This window comes from Trematomus bernacchii, unplaced genomic scaffold (assembly GCF_902827165.1).
Source record: "Trematomus bernacchii unplaced genomic scaffold, fTreBer1.1, whole genome shotgun sequence".
Classification (NCBI taxonomy): domain Eukaryota; kingdom Metazoa; phylum Chordata; class Actinopteri; order Perciformes; family Nototheniidae; genus Trematomus; species Trematomus bernacchii.
In genome coordinates, this window is record NW_022987705.1 from 6,290,010 (window position 1) to 6,309,759 (window position 19,750).

Below are 19,750 nucleotides of genomic sequence, written 5' to 3' on the forward strand. Positions count from 1 at the left end.
CGAAACTGCTATATCCTGCACTTTCTGTTGAGAATATAGATAACAGGAAAATAAGATAAAACAATTCAGAGACGTATAGCGACAAAAACAACAGAATATACATCTTAATTGAAAATGCTACGGTTAAATGTAGCCTAACGTTAGCCAGGTGACTGTTTTGTCGCATTTAGCTAAAATATGAGATTGAACATTTGACATTATTATGGTGCTTTTCTGCGGAACACAAATGTATGAATAATACAAAGCACGCTGTTATAGAAAAATATATAATTAATATGTCTTTGTATATATGTTTACAGTTTATAACTTGAATGACCTAGTAACGTTATTCCTGTAGAGGGCAGCAGAGCGACGGACGGCCGGTTGTCAAACATTCTCAGTAGAAGAAGAAAACGGTACGTCGGTAAAACAGTTCCCCCTTTATTTCCAAAACACAGAGCAGTTTCAGGTAAAAGCTAGCAGCATTTTTTAACTATCGGTATCAACTTAGTCAAAATATGCACATTTGCCAATTCACACATTAATAGTATGTTTGCTTTGGAACAGGAATCAACATGTTATACCTGTCTCTACTGCTAGTCCAGCTGGTAGCCTAGCTTGCTAAGTAGCGCTGCGTTAGAGTTGCTAATGTTTTGACATTGGTGAATGCTTTCTAATGTTCAAACCGTTTGTCGCACTGAACTATCAGATTCTACCTTGAATGTATTCACAACAACATTTGGAAAGTTGAATGAATTGTATCAAACGGATCGTTCAGAGTCCGTCCACAGATGTTGAGATATTTAAAAGTCATATGTTTTTTTCTGTGTGAAAGGCTTTAAGCTTGGTGCAGAGGGAGAATGGATGCCCTCACTCACATGCTTACAGACCCCCTTGATCCAAAAGAAGAAGACAATGGCCAAATCACAGAGGAGTGCATGCTGGGGAACTGTAGATTAAACCTACCAGAGGACCTACTCGAGGACGTGAGTTATCTGTCGCTCAGTGATTAAATGTTGCTCTTTCCTGCTTTAAACAACTGTTCACAAGTGTAAGACATGCATTCAATATTGTTGTTTACCTTTTTGTTTTTATTAGTCTGACATTTTCTTCTCTGTGCTGAGTGAAAGCACCTGGAGTGAAGTACTGTCAGATTCCCAGAGACAGCACCTTCGTCAGTTTTTGCCAAAGTTTCCAGACAACAATGTTGCAGAACAGGATGAAACCATCGGTGACCTATTCAACAACACAAACTTTCATTTTGGAAATCCCCTCCATCTTGCACAAAAACAGTTCAGAGGTGCTTACCTAGATACTAATTCACCCACCAACAAACAACAATATCATGCTGAATACATTTGTGATGCACTTTTTCTGAACATGATTCTCATGATCTTATCCCAGATGGTTACTTCAATCCTGAAGTGGTCAAGTACAGACAATTGTGTGCCAAGTCCCAGAAGAAGCGACAGTTACACGCCCTTCAGCAGTATTACCACAAATTGTTGAAGCACATCCTCGTCTCCAGAAAGGTATTTTTATAAAAGTTTGAAATACAAGGCACATGGCGTCTCGCAATCAGTCTAATTGTGTTTTTTTGTTTTAGGAGTTGCTAGAGTTTGCAGTTCAAAATGGTCAGGACTTTCCACCAAAAAGAAAGTTGCAGACCAAGACTCATGCTGAAATGCGAGAACCAAGGGTGAGAAGAAGATTGAGCCGCATATTAAAGGAGGTCAAAACTGAGTGCGGAGACAGCAACGCTTCCTCTGATGATGACGGTCAGTCTGTTCTTTCATTTGTATCACTGCAAATAACAATAGCGTTATACTCCTAAAGCCTTTTCTGATAAAAATGTGATGAACACTAATAAGAGTATTATTGCATATGCTTGTAGATATATCATTATGGACCCCAGCACCCCATTCGCCTTCCTCTCCGACGCCCACTGTCTCACTCAGAGTTCTCCCCAGCCTCTCCACCCAAGACATGAAGATTACTGGTCAGTGGTTTCTGCAATATCAAGATGATGTTCCTAACAACACTACAGCAAATAAAATTATGACAAATATTTAAATGTTTCCACAGAAAAAATAGAACTAGGGGAGAGAGATCTAAAGGCCATGCTGCAAAACCATCGGGATAAGAGGAAGCGACAGCCAGTAAGTGGTGTCAGTAGAAAAAAACCAGAGATACAATTTGTCCTATTTTGTACTTGATCATTTGGTTGTTTACTCAGGATCATCCAGACTTGATGACCTCTGATCTCCACCTTGGGGACATACTTTCAAGAACAAATATCGGTCGGAAGGGGACACTGCGTGAGTAAAACTATTTAAAAAAAAAAAAAAAAAAAAAAAAAATAGCTTTATCTGCTGTCATGACAAACTATTTATTATTTTCTGTTTTTTTCCTTGCAGCACTTTTTGATCTGTCACTGCCTAAGAAGAAGATTAAAGATGAGAGAAGAAAGAAGAAAATGAGGACAATAAAAGTGGAATCTGAGGATCCCTGTGAAATTCTCTCACCTTCAGAAAACGCATCAGCTCCACCAGCGAGCATCATCAACTCCTTGCCGGACACGCCGTCCACTCCCCTGGCCAACATCAAAGAGGAGTAAGTCTAGTCCTCTGCTGGCATTAAGAATATTATGAATTGTATACGTCTATATTCACCTGTCATCAAAGACTAATATAAAAAACTTCTTTACAGAATTGTGGAGGAGTGTCAGAGCAGTCCGGCTCCAGTTGAGGAAATAGCTATCAGTTTCTTCAGCTTGTTGGAGAGCATTTTAGCGACAGAAAGCCTTACCAGCACTTCATTGGTATGCACTCAGCACCACAGAGTCTCACATACATATTATACAATTGACTTCACTTTATAACACATACATTGTGATCTCTCAGTTGGAGGAAAAAGTTCAAATGTGGCAGTCCTCTCCAGCCAGCTCCCTCAACGTCTGGTTCTCATCTGTCCCGTGCTGGTCTGACTTGGTGCTTCAAGCCCTGCAGTTTCTTGCAGGAGAGACTAAAGGTAAGGAAGACTTTTGTTTTTGCCGCTGCTTTTAATTGAACTCAATTAGGGATACTGCCAAATATCTGGAACAAACTACAAGAAACATGCAGGTCCGCTGCAACTCTTACTACTTTTAAATCCAGGCTGAAGACTTTTGTTTTTGCTGCTGCTTTTAATTTAACTATTCACATCTTACACTGCACTGTAACTTTTATTCATGTACCTGTCTTATTCATGTTTGATTATCTTTGCTTTTTAATGTTTATAATGTGTTTCCACTGCACTATTTCTTAATGCTCTTAATGTTTTTCATTTTTGTAAAGCACTTTGAATTGCCTTGTGTTGAAAGGTGATATATAGATAAACTTGCCTTGCCTAAGTAGTGATCACTCACACTGACATAGTGATGCCTTTTCTCAACTCCATGTTACTTACATTTGCTATGTTTGTTATCAGATGGCATGATGGCACTCCCCAGTGGCTTTTCTCCATTTGTGGAATTTGCTGATGAATCTCAGCAGTGGAGGTGGATCGGTAAGGAGGGTCAGCTTTTGAAATCCCATATCGATGAATTCCTTATTTTATACTTGAGGGTTAAAGTGGATCATTTGTTTCAGGCCCCACGCACGATACAGAGAAGGATCTCAGCGCACTCTGTCAGCTGTGGCTGGACTCCAAAGATTTAGTCATCAAGGTAGTACCATTGTTATATCAAATCTGTTCAGCAATGACTGTTTGTACTGTGCTATACTACGATGTTAATGTTCACCACTATTTTCTTTGTGTTTTAAACAGACCGAAAATGAAGAAATGCTAGAGATGACTTCTCCTACTGCAAGAGTGTAAGATTCAGCGACTTAGAAGCATTGCAAACACAATATACTTGCTGAAGAAATTATGAATTAATTGATTAACCATAGCTAAATTGAAACACTTTTTTTATGGGTTCCTGGTAGTACTTAGCTTTTTACAATTCATTTAAGTATGTGTATTTAATAGTTTGTTGCCCAATCAAAAAGTAACCATAGCTCTATTTTAAATAAATATTAGAGGTATCTTTAGCAGGACATTAACATACCAAAGTAGTTAAAGTTACAATATGTTCTTTGAAGTTAACGGTGTAATGTCTCTTCCCAAACAGCTCAACTGACTATGTGGTACGGCCCAGCACTGGGGATGAGAGACAAGTATTTCAAATCCAGGTTTGTGGAATCTTATGTCTTATTAAAGCATGTTTCCACTTTTTCCTGCACAATCTTTCTAACCCAACATCTTCTCTTTTTTTTTTTTAGGAGCAGCAGCGATACAACCAGCCGCATAAGGCCTTCACCTTTAGGATGCACGGCTTTGAATCTGTGGTGGGGCCGGTTAAAGGCGTGTTCGATAAGGAGATGTCCCTCAACAAAGCCAGGGAGCACACGCTGCTGCGCTCAGACCGACCACCATATGTCACCATTCTTTCTCTGGGTAGGCCCTCTCTTTTACTCTAAAACCATTGTAAGGCAAAATCCACTTTTTCATGTCTTTTATACATAAACATGTGTCCCCTCTGTGTAAAGAGATTCTGAAAGTCTCAGTAACAAAGACCCCCTCTCTTTTTGTCCTGACCCATTTATATAAAAACCTGTCTGAAAATGAGCTGATCAGATTTTGGACACTTTATGATGTCATAACGATTTGTTGGCTTGTGTAACCATTAGCCAATCACCAACCAAGGTAACCCCCCCCCCACCTTATCACCTGAATCTCCTCCTAGAGCACCATTGTGTTCTTTTTAACCAAATCTCTCTCAGAGGGGCGTGGGGCGTGGCTCCTTATTTTCATCTAAAGTAACAGACAGAGAATCAGCACTTTTTGAAACAGGGCTGAAACAGAGGGGATTATGGGATGCTACAATGATCTGTTTGGTATTAAGATCCAAACACTTCAGAGACATGTTTTGTATATATCTGAGACCTATAATATATTGATGCAAAACAGTATAATAGGGGACCTTTTGTGTGCCACAATTTTGACCTTATTTCTTCCGTAGTGCGAGATGCAGCGGCCAGGTTACCCAACGGAGAAGGAACAAGGGCAGAGATCTGTGAACTGTTGAAAGACTCACAATTTCTTGCTCCAGATGTAACCAGTGCACAGGTAAGATATTATTTTTCTTTTAGTCATTCAACTTTAGAGTGGCATGAAGCCTTTTAAGTAATTTTCTTCTTTGCTATCTAGGTGAACACGGTGGTCAGTGGGGCTCTGGATAGACTTCACTATGAGAAAGACCCCTGTGTGAAGTATGACATTGGTCGTAAGCTCTGGATTTACCTGCACCGCAGTCGCAGCCAAGAGGAGTTTGGTAAGATAGCATGTGCTCGATTTTTAGCTCTCAGCTATCCACCTTTTAAAGTGTAAAGATCTCTTAAGTCTGTGTTCTTTTTCATTTGTCTTATTTTGACAATAAGATTCATTTTATTTCCCATAACCCCATTAGATCTGCCTGACACAGAATTCAAAAAGGTTTTTTTGTATCGTGGATTTGTAGAAGATGTTGAACTTTGATAGCTTTCATTCCTTTAACTTTCTATTGCCCTGGTCCTGTGTTCACCATACTCTGATTGAATTGAGAGGAAGAAACATGTTTTCTTGTAGTAAATGCTTTCAGTTATTTAAATGTTTTTTCATATCTTTCTATCTTTTCTCCAGAGAGGATCCACCAGGCTCAAGCTGCTGCTGCAAAAGCAAGAAAAGCCCTACAGCAGAAACCTAAACCTCCGTCAAAGCCTGTGAGTCCATCGTCTTCATTTAACTGCAACAAAAAAAAGGACATCTACCTGCACACATAAACTATTAGCTGTATGGAAAACACTGTGGACGTTTGAAGTTGCTTATCAGTGTGTAAAAGTTGTCAAGTGTTGGTTATGAATCTCCTGGTTATCTTTTAGAAGTCTGGTAAAGAAGGAGGCGGTAAAACCCCGGGGTGTCTGGAGGCAGGACAGGATATGGGCTCCATTCCTATGTCCCCAACCCCTACAACACCCACTCTAAACACACCAGGAACCCCTAAATCCCCCTTACCCTGCGCTGCCAGCATGCCAACAAAGACCGGGGGCCCGGACACAATCAAGACCAGCACAGGGTCAGTGTGCAAAAGTCAAAGTCAACTTTATTGTCAATCTTTCAGTTTGTGTGTACAGACGGAGAGATCGAAATACCGTTTCCCACAATCCCGAATACAAAAACTACATATATATATAAATATATATATATATATATATACATACATACATACACACACAATCAAAAGACACATTTATACACAACGTCTTTATGTCCTTATTAATATTATAATATTTAATATTCCATTCCTCACATACTTATGTATATATAATATCCTGCTTTATATTTTGTTGCTGTACATTTGTAATTCAACATGTATATTTTCAACTTGTTTTAATGCTATTTTATTTCTATTGAGATGTTTACATTTTGGAATGTTTATTTATTTTATTTTGTATTGTACAATGCCATGTCTTTTTATGCTGCTGCAGCGCAAACATTTCCCAGGGTTCTTACGGTCATTAAAAACCTGGAAAAGTCATGGAAATTCAAAATGCAAATTCCAGGCCCTGGAAAAGTTATGGAAAACAATATTTTTCCCAAAGTTTTGGAAAAGTCATGGAAATGTAACTAAAGTTGCATCAAATATAATTTATATTTTATCTAATCGCCGAAATAGTAATACTATAATGATAATAAATACTGTATCATATAGTAATGAAACATAAAATGGCATTTAACTGTCGAGGTATTTTGCTGGTGAGAGATTTTAGTTGCTTTAGCGTGTAGAAGCTAGTAAACCTACTATTTGATTTAGATAGGCACAACATGTTTCATATGCAGACCTTATTTTCCTGTTCCATGTTAAAATAAACAATTTTCAGTGGTACCGCTGAGAAAGAGTACTTTTTTTGGTCATGGAAAATTAGCTAAAGGTCATGGAAAATTAGCTAAAGGTCATGGAAAAGTCATTGAAAATCATTGGTGAAAAAAGTGTATGAACCCTGATTTCCCAAATTGGGATCAATAAATTACTTCTTATCATATTGATCTTATCTTATTATACAATACAATACATACAACCTATTTTCTTCTGCATAATTAGAATCAGAAACAGGTATATTACCAGGTAGGTTGACACGTACGTAGGAATTTGACTTGATGTCGTGGTGCATACATAAAAGTAAATAATACAAAAAAAAGTGTACTAACTCATCGTTTCCTTGCCTCTTCTCCCTATCCCAGAGTTCTCCTCGTGTCCCCCCCCCTCGCTGCCCCAGCTGGGAACGATCTTACCCAGCAGTCAGGCCTGTCCGCAGGTTTCACATACGGTCACGTCCCAACACGCGGCTCGGATAGTGAGCCACCTGGCGGCAGGCTCCCTCCCTCAGGTGCGGGTGGTGTCCGCTCATTCGGGTCTGGGTCCCTCGGCAGGAGGTCAACAGGCTACCATGTTGCATCATACCCCCCACCAGATAAGGATGCCAATGTCAATGACAGCCAAGGGCATCTCCCAGGTAGACAGATAAAGAACAGAGTTTATTGTTTTGTAGCTTGAAAATACATAATTACTTATGGCTGTGTCTGTTATGCTTGTCAACAGACAGTGGTTTCTCTTCCTCTGAGGACTCAGTCTGTCAGTAGTCCGGTCCACGTGCCCACCACCCTCTCAGTGTCTGCTGTAGCTTTGGCCAAACCTCAAGCCCGGTCCCCTGGAAGCCCGGCACACAACCACCCCTCTTCCCCTGCTCTGCTGCATGGAGTCACCAGCCAGAATATAAAACAGGTTTGTTTAAACTATGATGTTTATCCAGTAAATTAACCTGAACAGTCTTTAGCTGCAATAATGTTTCGTTAAAGCAAAGGTTTAACATGTGTAAATGGGCTAATCCCTCAAACTGCAATAAGGTATTTACAAGTAGATAAACTCATTAAAATGTTTTAAACTCTTATTCCTAATTGTAGAAATCAGTCTTTCAGTTTAGTTTTGGTTCATTCTTTTCGGGCATGGAGAATTTTTTTCTTCCCCTTCTGATTATAACGTTATATAGTTACACTTTTTGGTGCTGGCTGAGACTGAAACAAATACCCTATTCTTAAATAAGTAACACTTTTTGTCTGACTTTTTCTTCAGAGCTTCCATATTGTAAGAAGTGAGATTTCACTTATGTTTTAATGAGTAACCAGGTCCAGGTGCTATTTAAATACTGTTAACACTAGAACCGCCAGAGGTCGCTGTATACCTAAAACCGCCAACGGGTCAAATTTACCCGCTATTGATTTTCAAGGTACAATGTTCTTTTATTTATCATGTAAAACAGTGAGTTTTGATCGCACAGGGATGACACTTATACCAATAGAATCTGTGGACTCTCAGCTTTTCATGTGATATAGTTTGTGCAGATAGCATGAAGTATAAAATATCGCTACCAGTGCTGATTTAAACGCTTGGTGTTAGACTTGTGTTTTGTTTAGGTACAAATCTCTCTCTCTATCTATCTATCTATCTATCTATCTATCTATCTATCTATCTATCTATCTATCTATCTATCTATCTATCTATCTATCTATCTATCTATCTATCTATCTATCTCTCTATCTCTCTATCTCTCTATCTCTCTATCTCTCAATCTATCTCTCTCTCTATCTATAAGGAACCGCAGTAGACAAAAGGCGTTGCTATAGCAACACGTCATGTTTACGCTGCATTTTCTATGAGGTAAATATTACCCGCTGGCGGACATAGGTATAAATGGCATTTCTTTTGGCGAATTTTTCAATCTGACTTCATATTGACCATTTTTAACAACAGAGGGTACTACATAACACACTTTCAGGAAAAGTCACGGACTGGGAGACTTGAATATTTTATTGAAAAAGAGTTACATACAATCAAAAACAGTTGCGGGTAAAATTGACCCATTGGCGATTCTAGTGTTAAAGCAAAATATGGCCACTAAATAAGAGTGTTTCATTCAAGGTATACAATACAGGTATATTCAGGCAGTATGAGAAAAATAATGTGATTTTCAACCATTAGAGCATGTATACATGGAAACTGAAAATACAAGTATGAACCTGAAACATATCTTTGAATGTTCCCTTTGAAGGTGTCTATCACAGGCCAGTTGGGAATGAAGCATGCAGGAGGAGCAGGAATCCCAATAACAGCTACCAACCTGCGCATCCAGGGTAAAGATGTCCTCCGCCTCCCCCCCTCCTCCATCACTACAGACTCTAAGGGCCAGACGGTGCTGCGGATCACCCCAGACATGATGGCCACTCTCGCCAAATCCCCAGTTGCGACAGTCAAACTCACCCCTGACTTCCTGGGCTCAGCCTCAGGCAGTAAAAGCATATCAGCTACTCTGCACATGACCCCCCACTCCTCACCTTCCTCTGCCTCCGGTTCCACTTCGGATCTTCAGACCTCTAAAGCAGGCTCTGTTACCTCCACCTTGTTGAAGGCCACCGGCGACATCCGTCTGATGCCCACTCTGGCTGTCACTATGGCGGACCAAAAAACAAGAACCTTCTCCACTGTTTCCTCCGCCGACAAGAGCGGGGCCACCATTCGGATAATGCCAGGCCTCGGTGTGATCCCACAGAAACAGGGTCACACCATCACCATGACAACCACCACTGGCAGTAAGACCCTCACAGCGTCTACATGTGCTAACGTAGTGACCATGGCTGCCAGTGTTGTGGCCGGGGCCAAGGGGCTGACTGTGACTCCGGGGGTCTCGTGCTCCACTCTGACGCTAGGAACAGCCACTGCCACCGTGAGGCAGGTCCCCGCTACAGTGGTTACCACACAAACAGTAAGAGAGTTTGTCTCATTCTGCTCATGTTTTAAGGAAAATGCTAGTTTTTTTTTGTGTATTTTGCGCCATCATGATCGCACCAGGTATTTCATGTAATTGAATAACAGCAGATGGCCCCTAGGTGTCACTGTTTCACTTGAATTGTTCCGGTCCAAAGCCCCTACAGCAGGGGTGTCAAACTCAATGTCATTGCAGGCCACATTAGCATTATGGTAGCACTCAAAGGGCCGGCTGTAACTTTAAGACTATATAAATATACATATATAAATAAATAATATTTATTTAATAATGTATTATATTACATTATTGGCTCTGCATTGGATTATTATCAGTTCTGGTAATAACTTCAGAAATAACTACGTCTGAAAGCAGAGGGCAAATAATTGAAAGCAAATATTCAACAATTACACCAATTGTATTGTATATTATTTTATTTTCAAGCTCTTGCGGGCCACATAAAATGAGTTTGACACCCCTGCTCTACAGCAAGGGTATGCATGTAACCACAATCAGCAATGATTTATAAAGCCAACCTCGGACAAACATCTCACGTTTGCCCATGCCAAACAACGCGGATATGTCTGAGTGAAATATGAGATAACCGATGGACACGGCTAAGCACAAATCTGCTATTCCTTCTTCCTCCTCACATGCATCCCAGTTTCCCAACAAGAAACAGAAAGGTAATGTGTTCAGCATTTGAGATGCTTCTGGATGAACACAAATGCAGCTCTGAATAGTTGATTTCTTGATTTCAAAGAAAAAGATCGAGGCTCTCTCAGGACAAAACAAGGAATGAAAATCCTTTTTTTTGGATAGCTATGTTATAGTGAAATCCTAAAAACATAGACAATGCTTTGTTTAATTAGAGTTTGAGGTTGTGATTTATTGATTTGAATAGTTTTCTCAGAGACAATGGGAATTCATTCATGTGGAATCCACAAAGTCTAGTTAATAATTTTTAAGTCACATGACTGGGGAATAATCTTTTTTTTTTTTTACAACCCTTTAGGGGAAGTTACCAACACGGATAACTGTACCCATCTCTGTGCTGAGCCAACCACTGAAGAGCAAGAGTGTTGTGACCACACCGATGGTGAAAGGAAGTCTAAACGCAAGGTAAGTCTCATTATCTGCACTGTCATTAATTAATTTATTTTGTTTTAACCTTTTCAAGACAAAATGATTGGTAATTATCTATTTTAATAAATTGCTAAAATTGCTTAAATTAAATCTAAAAAGTAAAATTATTGGTAAGTAAGGTATTATTTGGAGAATTTCCACTATATCTTTTTATTTTCATGTACTGTTAAATCCAATCCTTTGACGTTTAACCTTAATTTGGAATTGTCAGCGTTCTTTCTAATGTATGTATATTTTGTATTGTAGTTGTGAAGCCTCTTTATTATATGTATTTATCAATAAAACAATCATTTTGTCTCTCTTGATCCTCCTTTTCATCTGTAAGTTTGGCAGGTGGATTGAAATGTTTTTGTCCATCACCCCTCCTCTTTTTGCAGTCTCAGCAGTCTGGGCAGGAACATCATCCTCACCACCATGCCTGCAGGCACCAAGCTGATCGCAGGGAACAAACCGGTCAGCTTCGTCACAGCGCAGCAGTTCCAGCAGCTTCAGCAGCAGGGACAGGCCACACAGGTGACATTACAGCGCACAGTTGTCAAATTATTTAAAGGTCACCTATTATGCAAAATCCACTTTTTCATGTCTTTTATACATAAACATGTGTCCCCTCTGTGTAAAGACATTCTGAAAGTTTCAGGAAAAAAGATTCGCTCACTTTTTTATGATGTCATAAAAAAATGTTGGCTTGTGTAACCATTAGCCAATAACCAACCAAGGTAGCCCCTCGGTCTGGCCGTTATGCCCCACAAATAATTGTTAAAATCTCGAAGTTAGTTTAAAAGCGTCAGAACAGTGGTTTCTGAACTGCATTATGCTGCGTTCACAACGGACGCGATGCGAATATTCGCATTGCTCTAACCGCTGGAGTTTCACTGCGGCTGTCAGCTGTGTTTACTCCTGTCATTCAAACAGAATGCGCTGGAGAGGGGGCGGGGCTTATATCCATGTAAATATTGTGGTGGAAACCAACTACGACAAAATTAACCTATTTGACCGTGATATAATTGTAATACACGTTTCAAAATGATGCCGAAGTAACAACATACTGATACCGGTTAGTAAAAACCATTCTTTAATGCTTTGACAAGTGTGCAGACAAGACGGCAGGCGAAAAACGTGTTTTCTGAATGGAGATCTGAGGCCTGTACTACGAAGCTGGTTCAACCTAACCTGGATATGTTGGAGTTAGCCGGTTGGCCCAATCCAAAACATACGCGCTCTGGCTAAACTGTACTACGACGCTGGTTATCAAGTGGATCGCTTAAGCCAGCCGTGTCCTATCTAGTTAGGTGCGCGTTCACATGAAAGGGGTGGTATTTGGAGCATTCGACCAATCTCAAACACGGACAAGCGTACTGACAGCGCAGCGTCATACTTCCTGAATGAAAAGTGAACTTTAATATTAGTCAAATATGAAGAAGTTAAACTTTAAACATCCATGACTTAAACACTTTATCCAGGATAAAAGCCACATAGCTGCACCTGCAAGGTGAATACAGCTGGTAAAAGAAAAAGTGTTTGAATGCGTACATTAACAGGTTTATGATATCACTGCCCCGTCCAAGACACGATCTGACTTTAATTAGGAGAATTTGACTCGAGTGTTTCGTCAACTTAATGTGTTGCTTAAAATAATACTTCTGCATACAGTATGTGACACTGTGAGTGTTGCACGGCCAGATACGGCTCAAGAAGCTGACTCAGATAAGGAAATATATGATACATTATGATGTGATATGATATGAATGATAATGGGACACATCGACGTCTGCACTCACAGTGCCGCGGACTGTACTTAATGTTACTCTGATCCGGTTACTTATGTCGTGGCAGATATTTAAGTAAGCTTTCTTAAGGCTAATATTATAATAGTCAGATTGCTCTGAAGATGGGAGGGGACATTCTATTAATTTTCACATTCACATAGTCAGTTGATTTTTGCCGGCCGTCTTTCCTGCAACGGCAGTTTTTCTGTATTTCCTCTATCCTGTAATATGAATTGATCGCTTTAAACTCCGCACACGGAGCTCTGATTGGTCAGCAGGCGGTGCTTTCACTGAGTTGATCTCTTAGCCTGCCACCTAACCTGCTCCGGAGCAGGTTTGCCGCTCAGCATAAGTTACCATGGAAATCTAGCCTGCTAAAAAGAGAACCAGCGTCGTAGGACCGGAAAGCCCGAGATTTCCCTGAAGTTAGCCGGCTAAGCGAAAATCCAGCTTCGTAGTACAGGCCTCGGGTCGACCAGGCTAAACTAACGTTGTAGCTGCTCCGTCCAAACTCACAACAACGTCCTAAAGACATAAATAAAGCAGCGACTGTATTCGCCATGACACAGACAGTCTGTGGTTTGTACTTGTTTAACTTTTGTCCAGTTTCTGAACAGATATGAGGAGCTGTGAGGAGTTGATTAAAGAGACTTGTACACACACACACACACACACACACACACACACACACACACACACACACACTTTTGCATTTCAAAGTATTGCTTGTTCATACAGTTGAATGTTGGAGCTTCACTGTGCACTGCTGAATGATGTATGTGCAGAGTTTGACCCTTGAAGGCTGTTTCTTCTGCTCTGAAATGGAATATATTTGTTACATATGAATAGAATTTGATTTTGGATTTGTGAATGGGAGAAGTAGTAGATGGAAAACATACCAAACACTAATTATTCAAAGTAAAGTATTTCATTTTATATACGGTAATACTAAGGAGGCATATGATGATATAATGTTTGATATTCAAAAAGTGATTTGTTTTCCATGTCATTCGTGTGTTTTTCTTATCAGAAAGTGAAGTTATTTATTTGTATGCTCCAAATCCTAATTTTTCCCTCAATGGTCTTTGTGCCCTGGCATGTGGCCTTTCCGCCCTGAGAAGATGTGTGACACCAAAGGCCAAATGGCCTTGCCCCTAAAATGACGAAAATCCAAGCCTGGATGCTACAATGATCTGTTTGGTATTTCGAGGCCAAACACTTCAGAGACATGTTTTGTATATATCTGAGACCTATAATATATTCAGGGGACCTTTTTAAAAGACTTGATCAAACCACATTGAGGCTGCTTTATGGTCCACTAAAGTAAGCCTAGAGCCTGATCGTTTTTCTTTCTTTGTTTTAGGTTCGCATCCAGACGGTCCAAGCGCAGCAGCTCCAGCAGCGCATGGCAACAGGCTCCCCGAAATCTGTTTCCACAGTTGTAGTCACGACAGCACCTTCACCCAAATGTGCCCCCGACCCCCCTCCTGCACCTAAACAGTGATGGTTGGTTGTTCAACATGATTTGACTTGTTCTCTCGCAAGTGTGTTTGTAACATTGTATATTATCATTACAATTTGGATAATACTCACAAAGCCAGAAACATTGCTTTTTTCTTTTTTAAGGATTTTGACTTGTGTTCAGTCTAACCCTTTCTCTGTTGAAGTGCGTTAAACTCTTCACAGTCACTATGAACAGTATGTTAAAAATTGCCTCCTGAATTATTTTGTCCACATTGTTTCAACAAAAATGTAAACAATAGAAAACGTGTGACTGCTGCTCCAACCATGCAGTCTTTCCTTTCCAGCAGCTTACTGTACAAATGTACACAAGACCAGTTGCTCTGTTAACATTTTGCCTAAATACAACCTCACAACTCATTCATTCATATTAAAGTACACATTGTAAATTCGAATTGACTGTCAATAGGATTTTCTCTGTCATTTTGTTTGATGTAAAGCAATATTATCAAATGTGAAATCTGTCTGATTTATTTGGATGTTGTGATTTTTGTTTTAATACACTATTTGTTCTCCTATCAGGTTTGCATTCTTTTGATAGCAGGCCATACTCTTGAGCCATACACCCATACATTTCTGTAACTTTTACTTTTCTGTTTTTAAAGGAACTTTTCTGTTTTTAAAGGAACAACAGATCATATCATATATACAGAATTTGTATTTTATCTTTAGATTTCTTCCCAAAAAAGAAACTGAAATGACTTTGTGCAAAACAACAGACGCAGCCTCATAGACCGTCAACATTTAAAATGAAATCTAGTATAGTTAAAAGAGTCATAACCATGCATTCACTCTTCATCCGGCTCTTCAAGCAAAGCTTTCTGGGAGCTCATTTTGGAGGATGTATTTCACATTCCAACTAGCACTTTGAATATACTGTATCTCATTAATAATCCCTTGCAGGTTAACAACTGATGTGTGACTCTGTCCTCTGCATATTGACCACTAGGTGTCACTCTTGATCCAGTCTTACAGGCTCACTGACATGCTACACCTATAATATAATCAGCCAACACTATATAAATGTAAACCCCTACATAAAATACCAGCTGTTGTAGACATGGACATAAAGAGAAATAATAATCATAACCTCAATGTTGTCTAACAAGGAATGAATGATGACATTTGTTGAAATCTTATTAATGTAGCAGTAAACCTACTATATTTATCCAATCCTTTTTACACGTATTTAGTGTTACAAAGGTACTATTGAAGACTAGGTTTAACCACAACAAACTTGATTATGTTGGCAGTGCAGCCGTACGGCGTAATGTAATGGTCTGACGAGGAGTTAAGAGCTGTCTCCACAAAATGTCATGGTCCCCAATACAAGAAAACTGTCTTTTCTTAGCAACAATATACCATACGTTATCTTGGTGACCAATTCCTTTTGATTATAGGAAATGGTCAGACATTTTTTCCACCAGTGCATGCTCCAAAAACGTCCAGCTCGATACTGTTCCTCTCACCCCAAAAGGTAATTGTATTTGACTTTCCTGTGCTGAAGTTTCAAAAGTTCCCACCTCCTGTCTTTGTCTTTTACTGAGACAGGTTGTCATTGTGTGTATGTGCATGTGTGTAAACCTTATTTTTCTTAGATTTGCCCCTTCTCTTGGAGATATGTGAAATTAAATAGAAAGCATGTCGCATGCAAACGGTGTGTGTTTTATGGATGATGAATGGGCATTAGCAATCCTGGCACGGATCCTATCAGATTGTATGCTTAGTTACTGGACCATTGGGTTAGTGTGGAAACAGGCATGTAAATAATGTCTGCACCCACAAACGATGAAAGAGATGATGGCAATGTAATACAATACCCTTATATACATCTGCACTGAAACCGCAAGATCACATTAGAGGTATACACGTGCATCATGGGTGTTAAATTGGGTTGTTGAAGGGTTTTTGTCTGCACATTACGATTCTATCAGTTAAACTCAGTTGAGAGATGTGATTTGCACGGGATGATGGGAAACCCCCGTGAGAATGGAAAGGACAAATACTTCCTGTGAAAAAGGTAAAAAAATGCAAGACAAACACAATTGGATAACCACCAAGCTGGTTCAGTGGGAGAACATGGAGCAGCCCTCTTTGCCCTCTGAGAAATCTTATTGCTGAAGAACAAGAAGAAGAAGACTTATACTTTATTAATATCCAAGGGGAAACTCAGTGAACATAGTTGAAGTAGAAACATGCCAGTGAAAGTGTGCTTCCTTTTTATAAATTGATAATTGGTGTGTCAGTTTGAATTGGTTTCATTCACGGAAACCCAAATTACGTCTGATGTTGGATGTTAAAGCTCCCATGTCATGCTTTTCCGGTTATTACCCGTCCCCTTGTGTGTTATGAAGGTTTTTATGCATGTAAACGGTGTGCAGAGTCAAAACCCTCAAAGTACACCCTGTAGCGAGTAAAACTCTAACACAGAAAATACCTCCCCAAAACGCCTCGTTGGAGATACGTCACTGCCCATTTGAGTCTTCCATTTAGTTCCGGGTACCGCCTGATGTCATGCGGTACCCGGAACGAAATGGACCAATCCCGAAGAGCTATGGCCACACCAGCAGCGGCGTGTTCCTCCTCCAGAGGTTCGAAGAACCGGCATTTCACAGACGAAAGCTTCCAAAACATTGCCCAGTTTGAGGCCGGATATGCACAGCTTGTTTGGACCGTTTGGAGCAGGGGAAGATCTGGGTATACAACCTGTAAGTTTGCATTGTTATTTGTGTATTTATCAAACAAGACTGTTTAAATGTGTAAACTGTGTTGGACTGCTAAGCCATTGACACAGTGCTAACTGTGCTAACTAAGTTGCTAGAGTTTCCATATATCAACTCTAATATCAGCAGATGGCCTTGCATACATGTATCTCATAGCAGGAGAATGTCTGCATTCACACACAAAATACCTATTGACAGTATACTGCGGGTGATTTGCCGGTCAGTCGCGAAACGTAATTACATTATAGCTGGCGTAGCGATCTAACACACGGAGCTTGAGCTAGTTTTGGTCAGAAAAACATTTTTGTGATGCTACGTTGCTAGCGTTTAAATATATCAACTACAATGTCAGCAGATGGCCTTACATGTTTGTCATGGCAGGAGAATGTCTGCAGTCACACACACGGAATACTCATACAGTATACTCCGGTTTACCGTACATTGTGACCGTACATATACTGCATGTAGCTAACGAGGCTAGCTGTATGCTAGCGCAAAACAATGTATTCATGCAAGTTACATTGTATGGTAGCAGAATACCCGTATACGATTGCAATTATAAACACGTTATTGCTAGCCTAATATGAACCACTAGCTTTTGTTCATAGTAGTTTTATTACACTGCATTATAGTTGCCTTTCCTCCAAGCTAACGTTCATATCGTGTTAGCTACCAAGGTAAACAAAGCTAGGTTAGCATATTAGCAGGCAAGCTGTTCATTACACAACTACTACTAACGAATCTAAAACAACTAAGTTTCTCTAATATTTTGTGATTTGCATTTGATTTCGTCCAGCCAGATCCTGGCGGACAATCCATGACGGGGAAGGGATTCTACTGAGGGTGCTAAAAGGCACCGCACCGCACCGGCTGTGCGCAGGCAAGAGGAGGAGGAATGGATGATATACCGTGTATATATGTATATTTATGTTCATTTTGTACATTTCTAAAAATAAAGTTTAATGGAAATACTTAGTAGGCCTATCCTTTCTTCCCTGAATTCATATATAGCAAACCATGATTTGATTTCTCATCAAACAGTAGTAGTTTATAACGGGTAAAAATAACTTACTCTTTGTTATGAGCGGCTCGTAGGCCACAAAGACAAGGAGACATACACGAGTTTACAAAACCACGGCACATTTATTGTGATAAATGCAGAGATAGGTGGTTGAGAGGATCGCAGAGTTAGTCTTCCTGCAGCCGCTTTGGAGAGAGACTGGGGCCGTAGTGTCCGGAGGTGTCCGTGATCGTGCTGATTAGCCTCTTCAGCTCCACCCCATCGTAAGACAAAGGCCCTGGGGCCGTCACACTCTTCTATAACAACAGTTAAAAATATATATGTATATAAAATATACCGCTGTACCGACGCCATGATAAGACTGATGTTACGCTGAGAGCAGCCGGGAAAAGCACTGACATGGGCGCAGCCTCTCTGGTGGTTGACTAATCAGAACGAGTGGCCGAGCTGACCAATCGGAGCACACTAGGCTCACAGGGAGGGGGGGGCAAGAGCTCCAACGAGTCGTTTAGTGGAGAAAGTGAATACTGCTGAATACACATGCTTGACAGAGATGCTGTATGCGAAACCAATGTGAGTTTGGAAAATTGCACAGTATAAATCTATTTTAGTATACCTCAACAATGTAATTATGATCAGTGGAAATGGCCATGACATGGGCCCTTTAATGTGCACTTATTTGATTTCCATCCTCAAGTCTCCAGAACCGTGATTGTAAGGTAATTTTGACACTGAGTTTGAATTCATGGAGGTTAAATAAGGGATCATCTGATGCGGGACTCGCTTGGCACCACACATGAGGTTTCTGGTTAAATTCGAGATGAAGGTGTGGTAAGGAGTGATGATAGTTTGCAGGCGAGGAGACCGTTTTCCCAGGGGGGTAAAAAGCCTTGAATGTGTCTGGCATGCATGGGGTCGTTGAGGATTAAAGGAAATCTTGAAGGCAGGGGGATCGGGGGTCTCTTTGGGTTCTGGTTTCCAAACGAGCTGACTCAGCAGTATACGATCATCTGCACTACACCACATCACATCGCCAATAGCTGAATCTCTGATGTTGATCCAGTAAGTTGCTAACAGACCCTCTCTTTATCTCAACCTTCTGCTCCCTGGGAGGAGATAATTCACTATAATATAAAAAACCATTTGAGGTGGTTTGCGTGACTGAAGCTACAAGGGTGCAGTAGAGGGGCTTCCCAGGCTGGAGCGATTTGATCATTGGAGGAAGATTTGATTCCACCGTTCACTGCTTTTCATTCTCATTTTGTATACAGATAGGCTCAGCTATAATTAACTTTAGTATAAGACTGACAGTTAATATGAATGTTTGTTGATTTTGCTGACCACAAAAGCTGCTTCTGACCCATTTTCTACACACAGAAAATGCTCAATACAAAAGTGTTGAATAGTTTGTAAGTGAACAGCTTCCAAGGAGCAGATGCAGCCTGAATGCTTTCCTCAGATACAGCTTGACAGTTGAAGTTGTGCAGATATTATTGACACATTCAGCGTATTTTCCCAGGCAGTTCAGGAGCTTTAGGGTTTCATGTCTGCTTCTATGCGCTTTAATAAGGCTATAGTTTGAATAAACCATATCACAATTTTAAGTAAGTAAGCATCATTTATTTATAAAGCGCTTTTCAAAGACATAGTCAAAAAGTGCTTGACAAAACATTAAAACATCATAGGAATCATAAAAGAATAAATGACCACACAAGC

The 19,750-nt window shown here is 40.1% G+C and overlaps 1 protein-coding gene across 1 annotated transcript; it reads left to right on the top strand.

Annotated features, from left to right (window-relative positions):
- The first annotated feature begins 383 nt into the window (after positions 1 to 383).
- nfrkb (nuclear factor related to kappaB binding protein) lies at positions 384 to 14,808 on the top strand. The gene is given in 27 exon segments (XM_034139846.1): positions 384 to 448; positions 815 to 965; positions 1,078 to 1,279; positions 1,384 to 1,511; positions 1,586 to 1,757; positions 1,874 to 1,978; positions 2,065 to 2,138; positions 2,216 to 2,297; positions 2,397 to 2,592; positions 2,689 to 2,800; positions 2,883 to 3,009; positions 3,448 to 3,525; positions 3,609 to 3,685; positions 3,787 to 3,833; positions 4,133 to 4,193; positions 4,284 to 4,458; positions 5,024 to 5,130; positions 5,212 to 5,335; positions 5,683 to 5,762; positions 5,922 to 6,115; positions 7,282 to 7,297; positions 7,299 to 7,553; positions 7,640 to 7,822; positions 9,147 to 9,857; positions 10,873 to 10,979; positions 11,381 to 11,516; positions 14,133 to 14,808. Coding segments are annotated over 26 exon segments (3,816 nt in total). The 5' UTR covers positions 384 to 448; positions 815 to 839; the 3' UTR covers positions 14,274 to 14,808.
- The last annotated feature ends 4,942 nt before the right edge of the window (positions 14,809 to 19,750 follow it).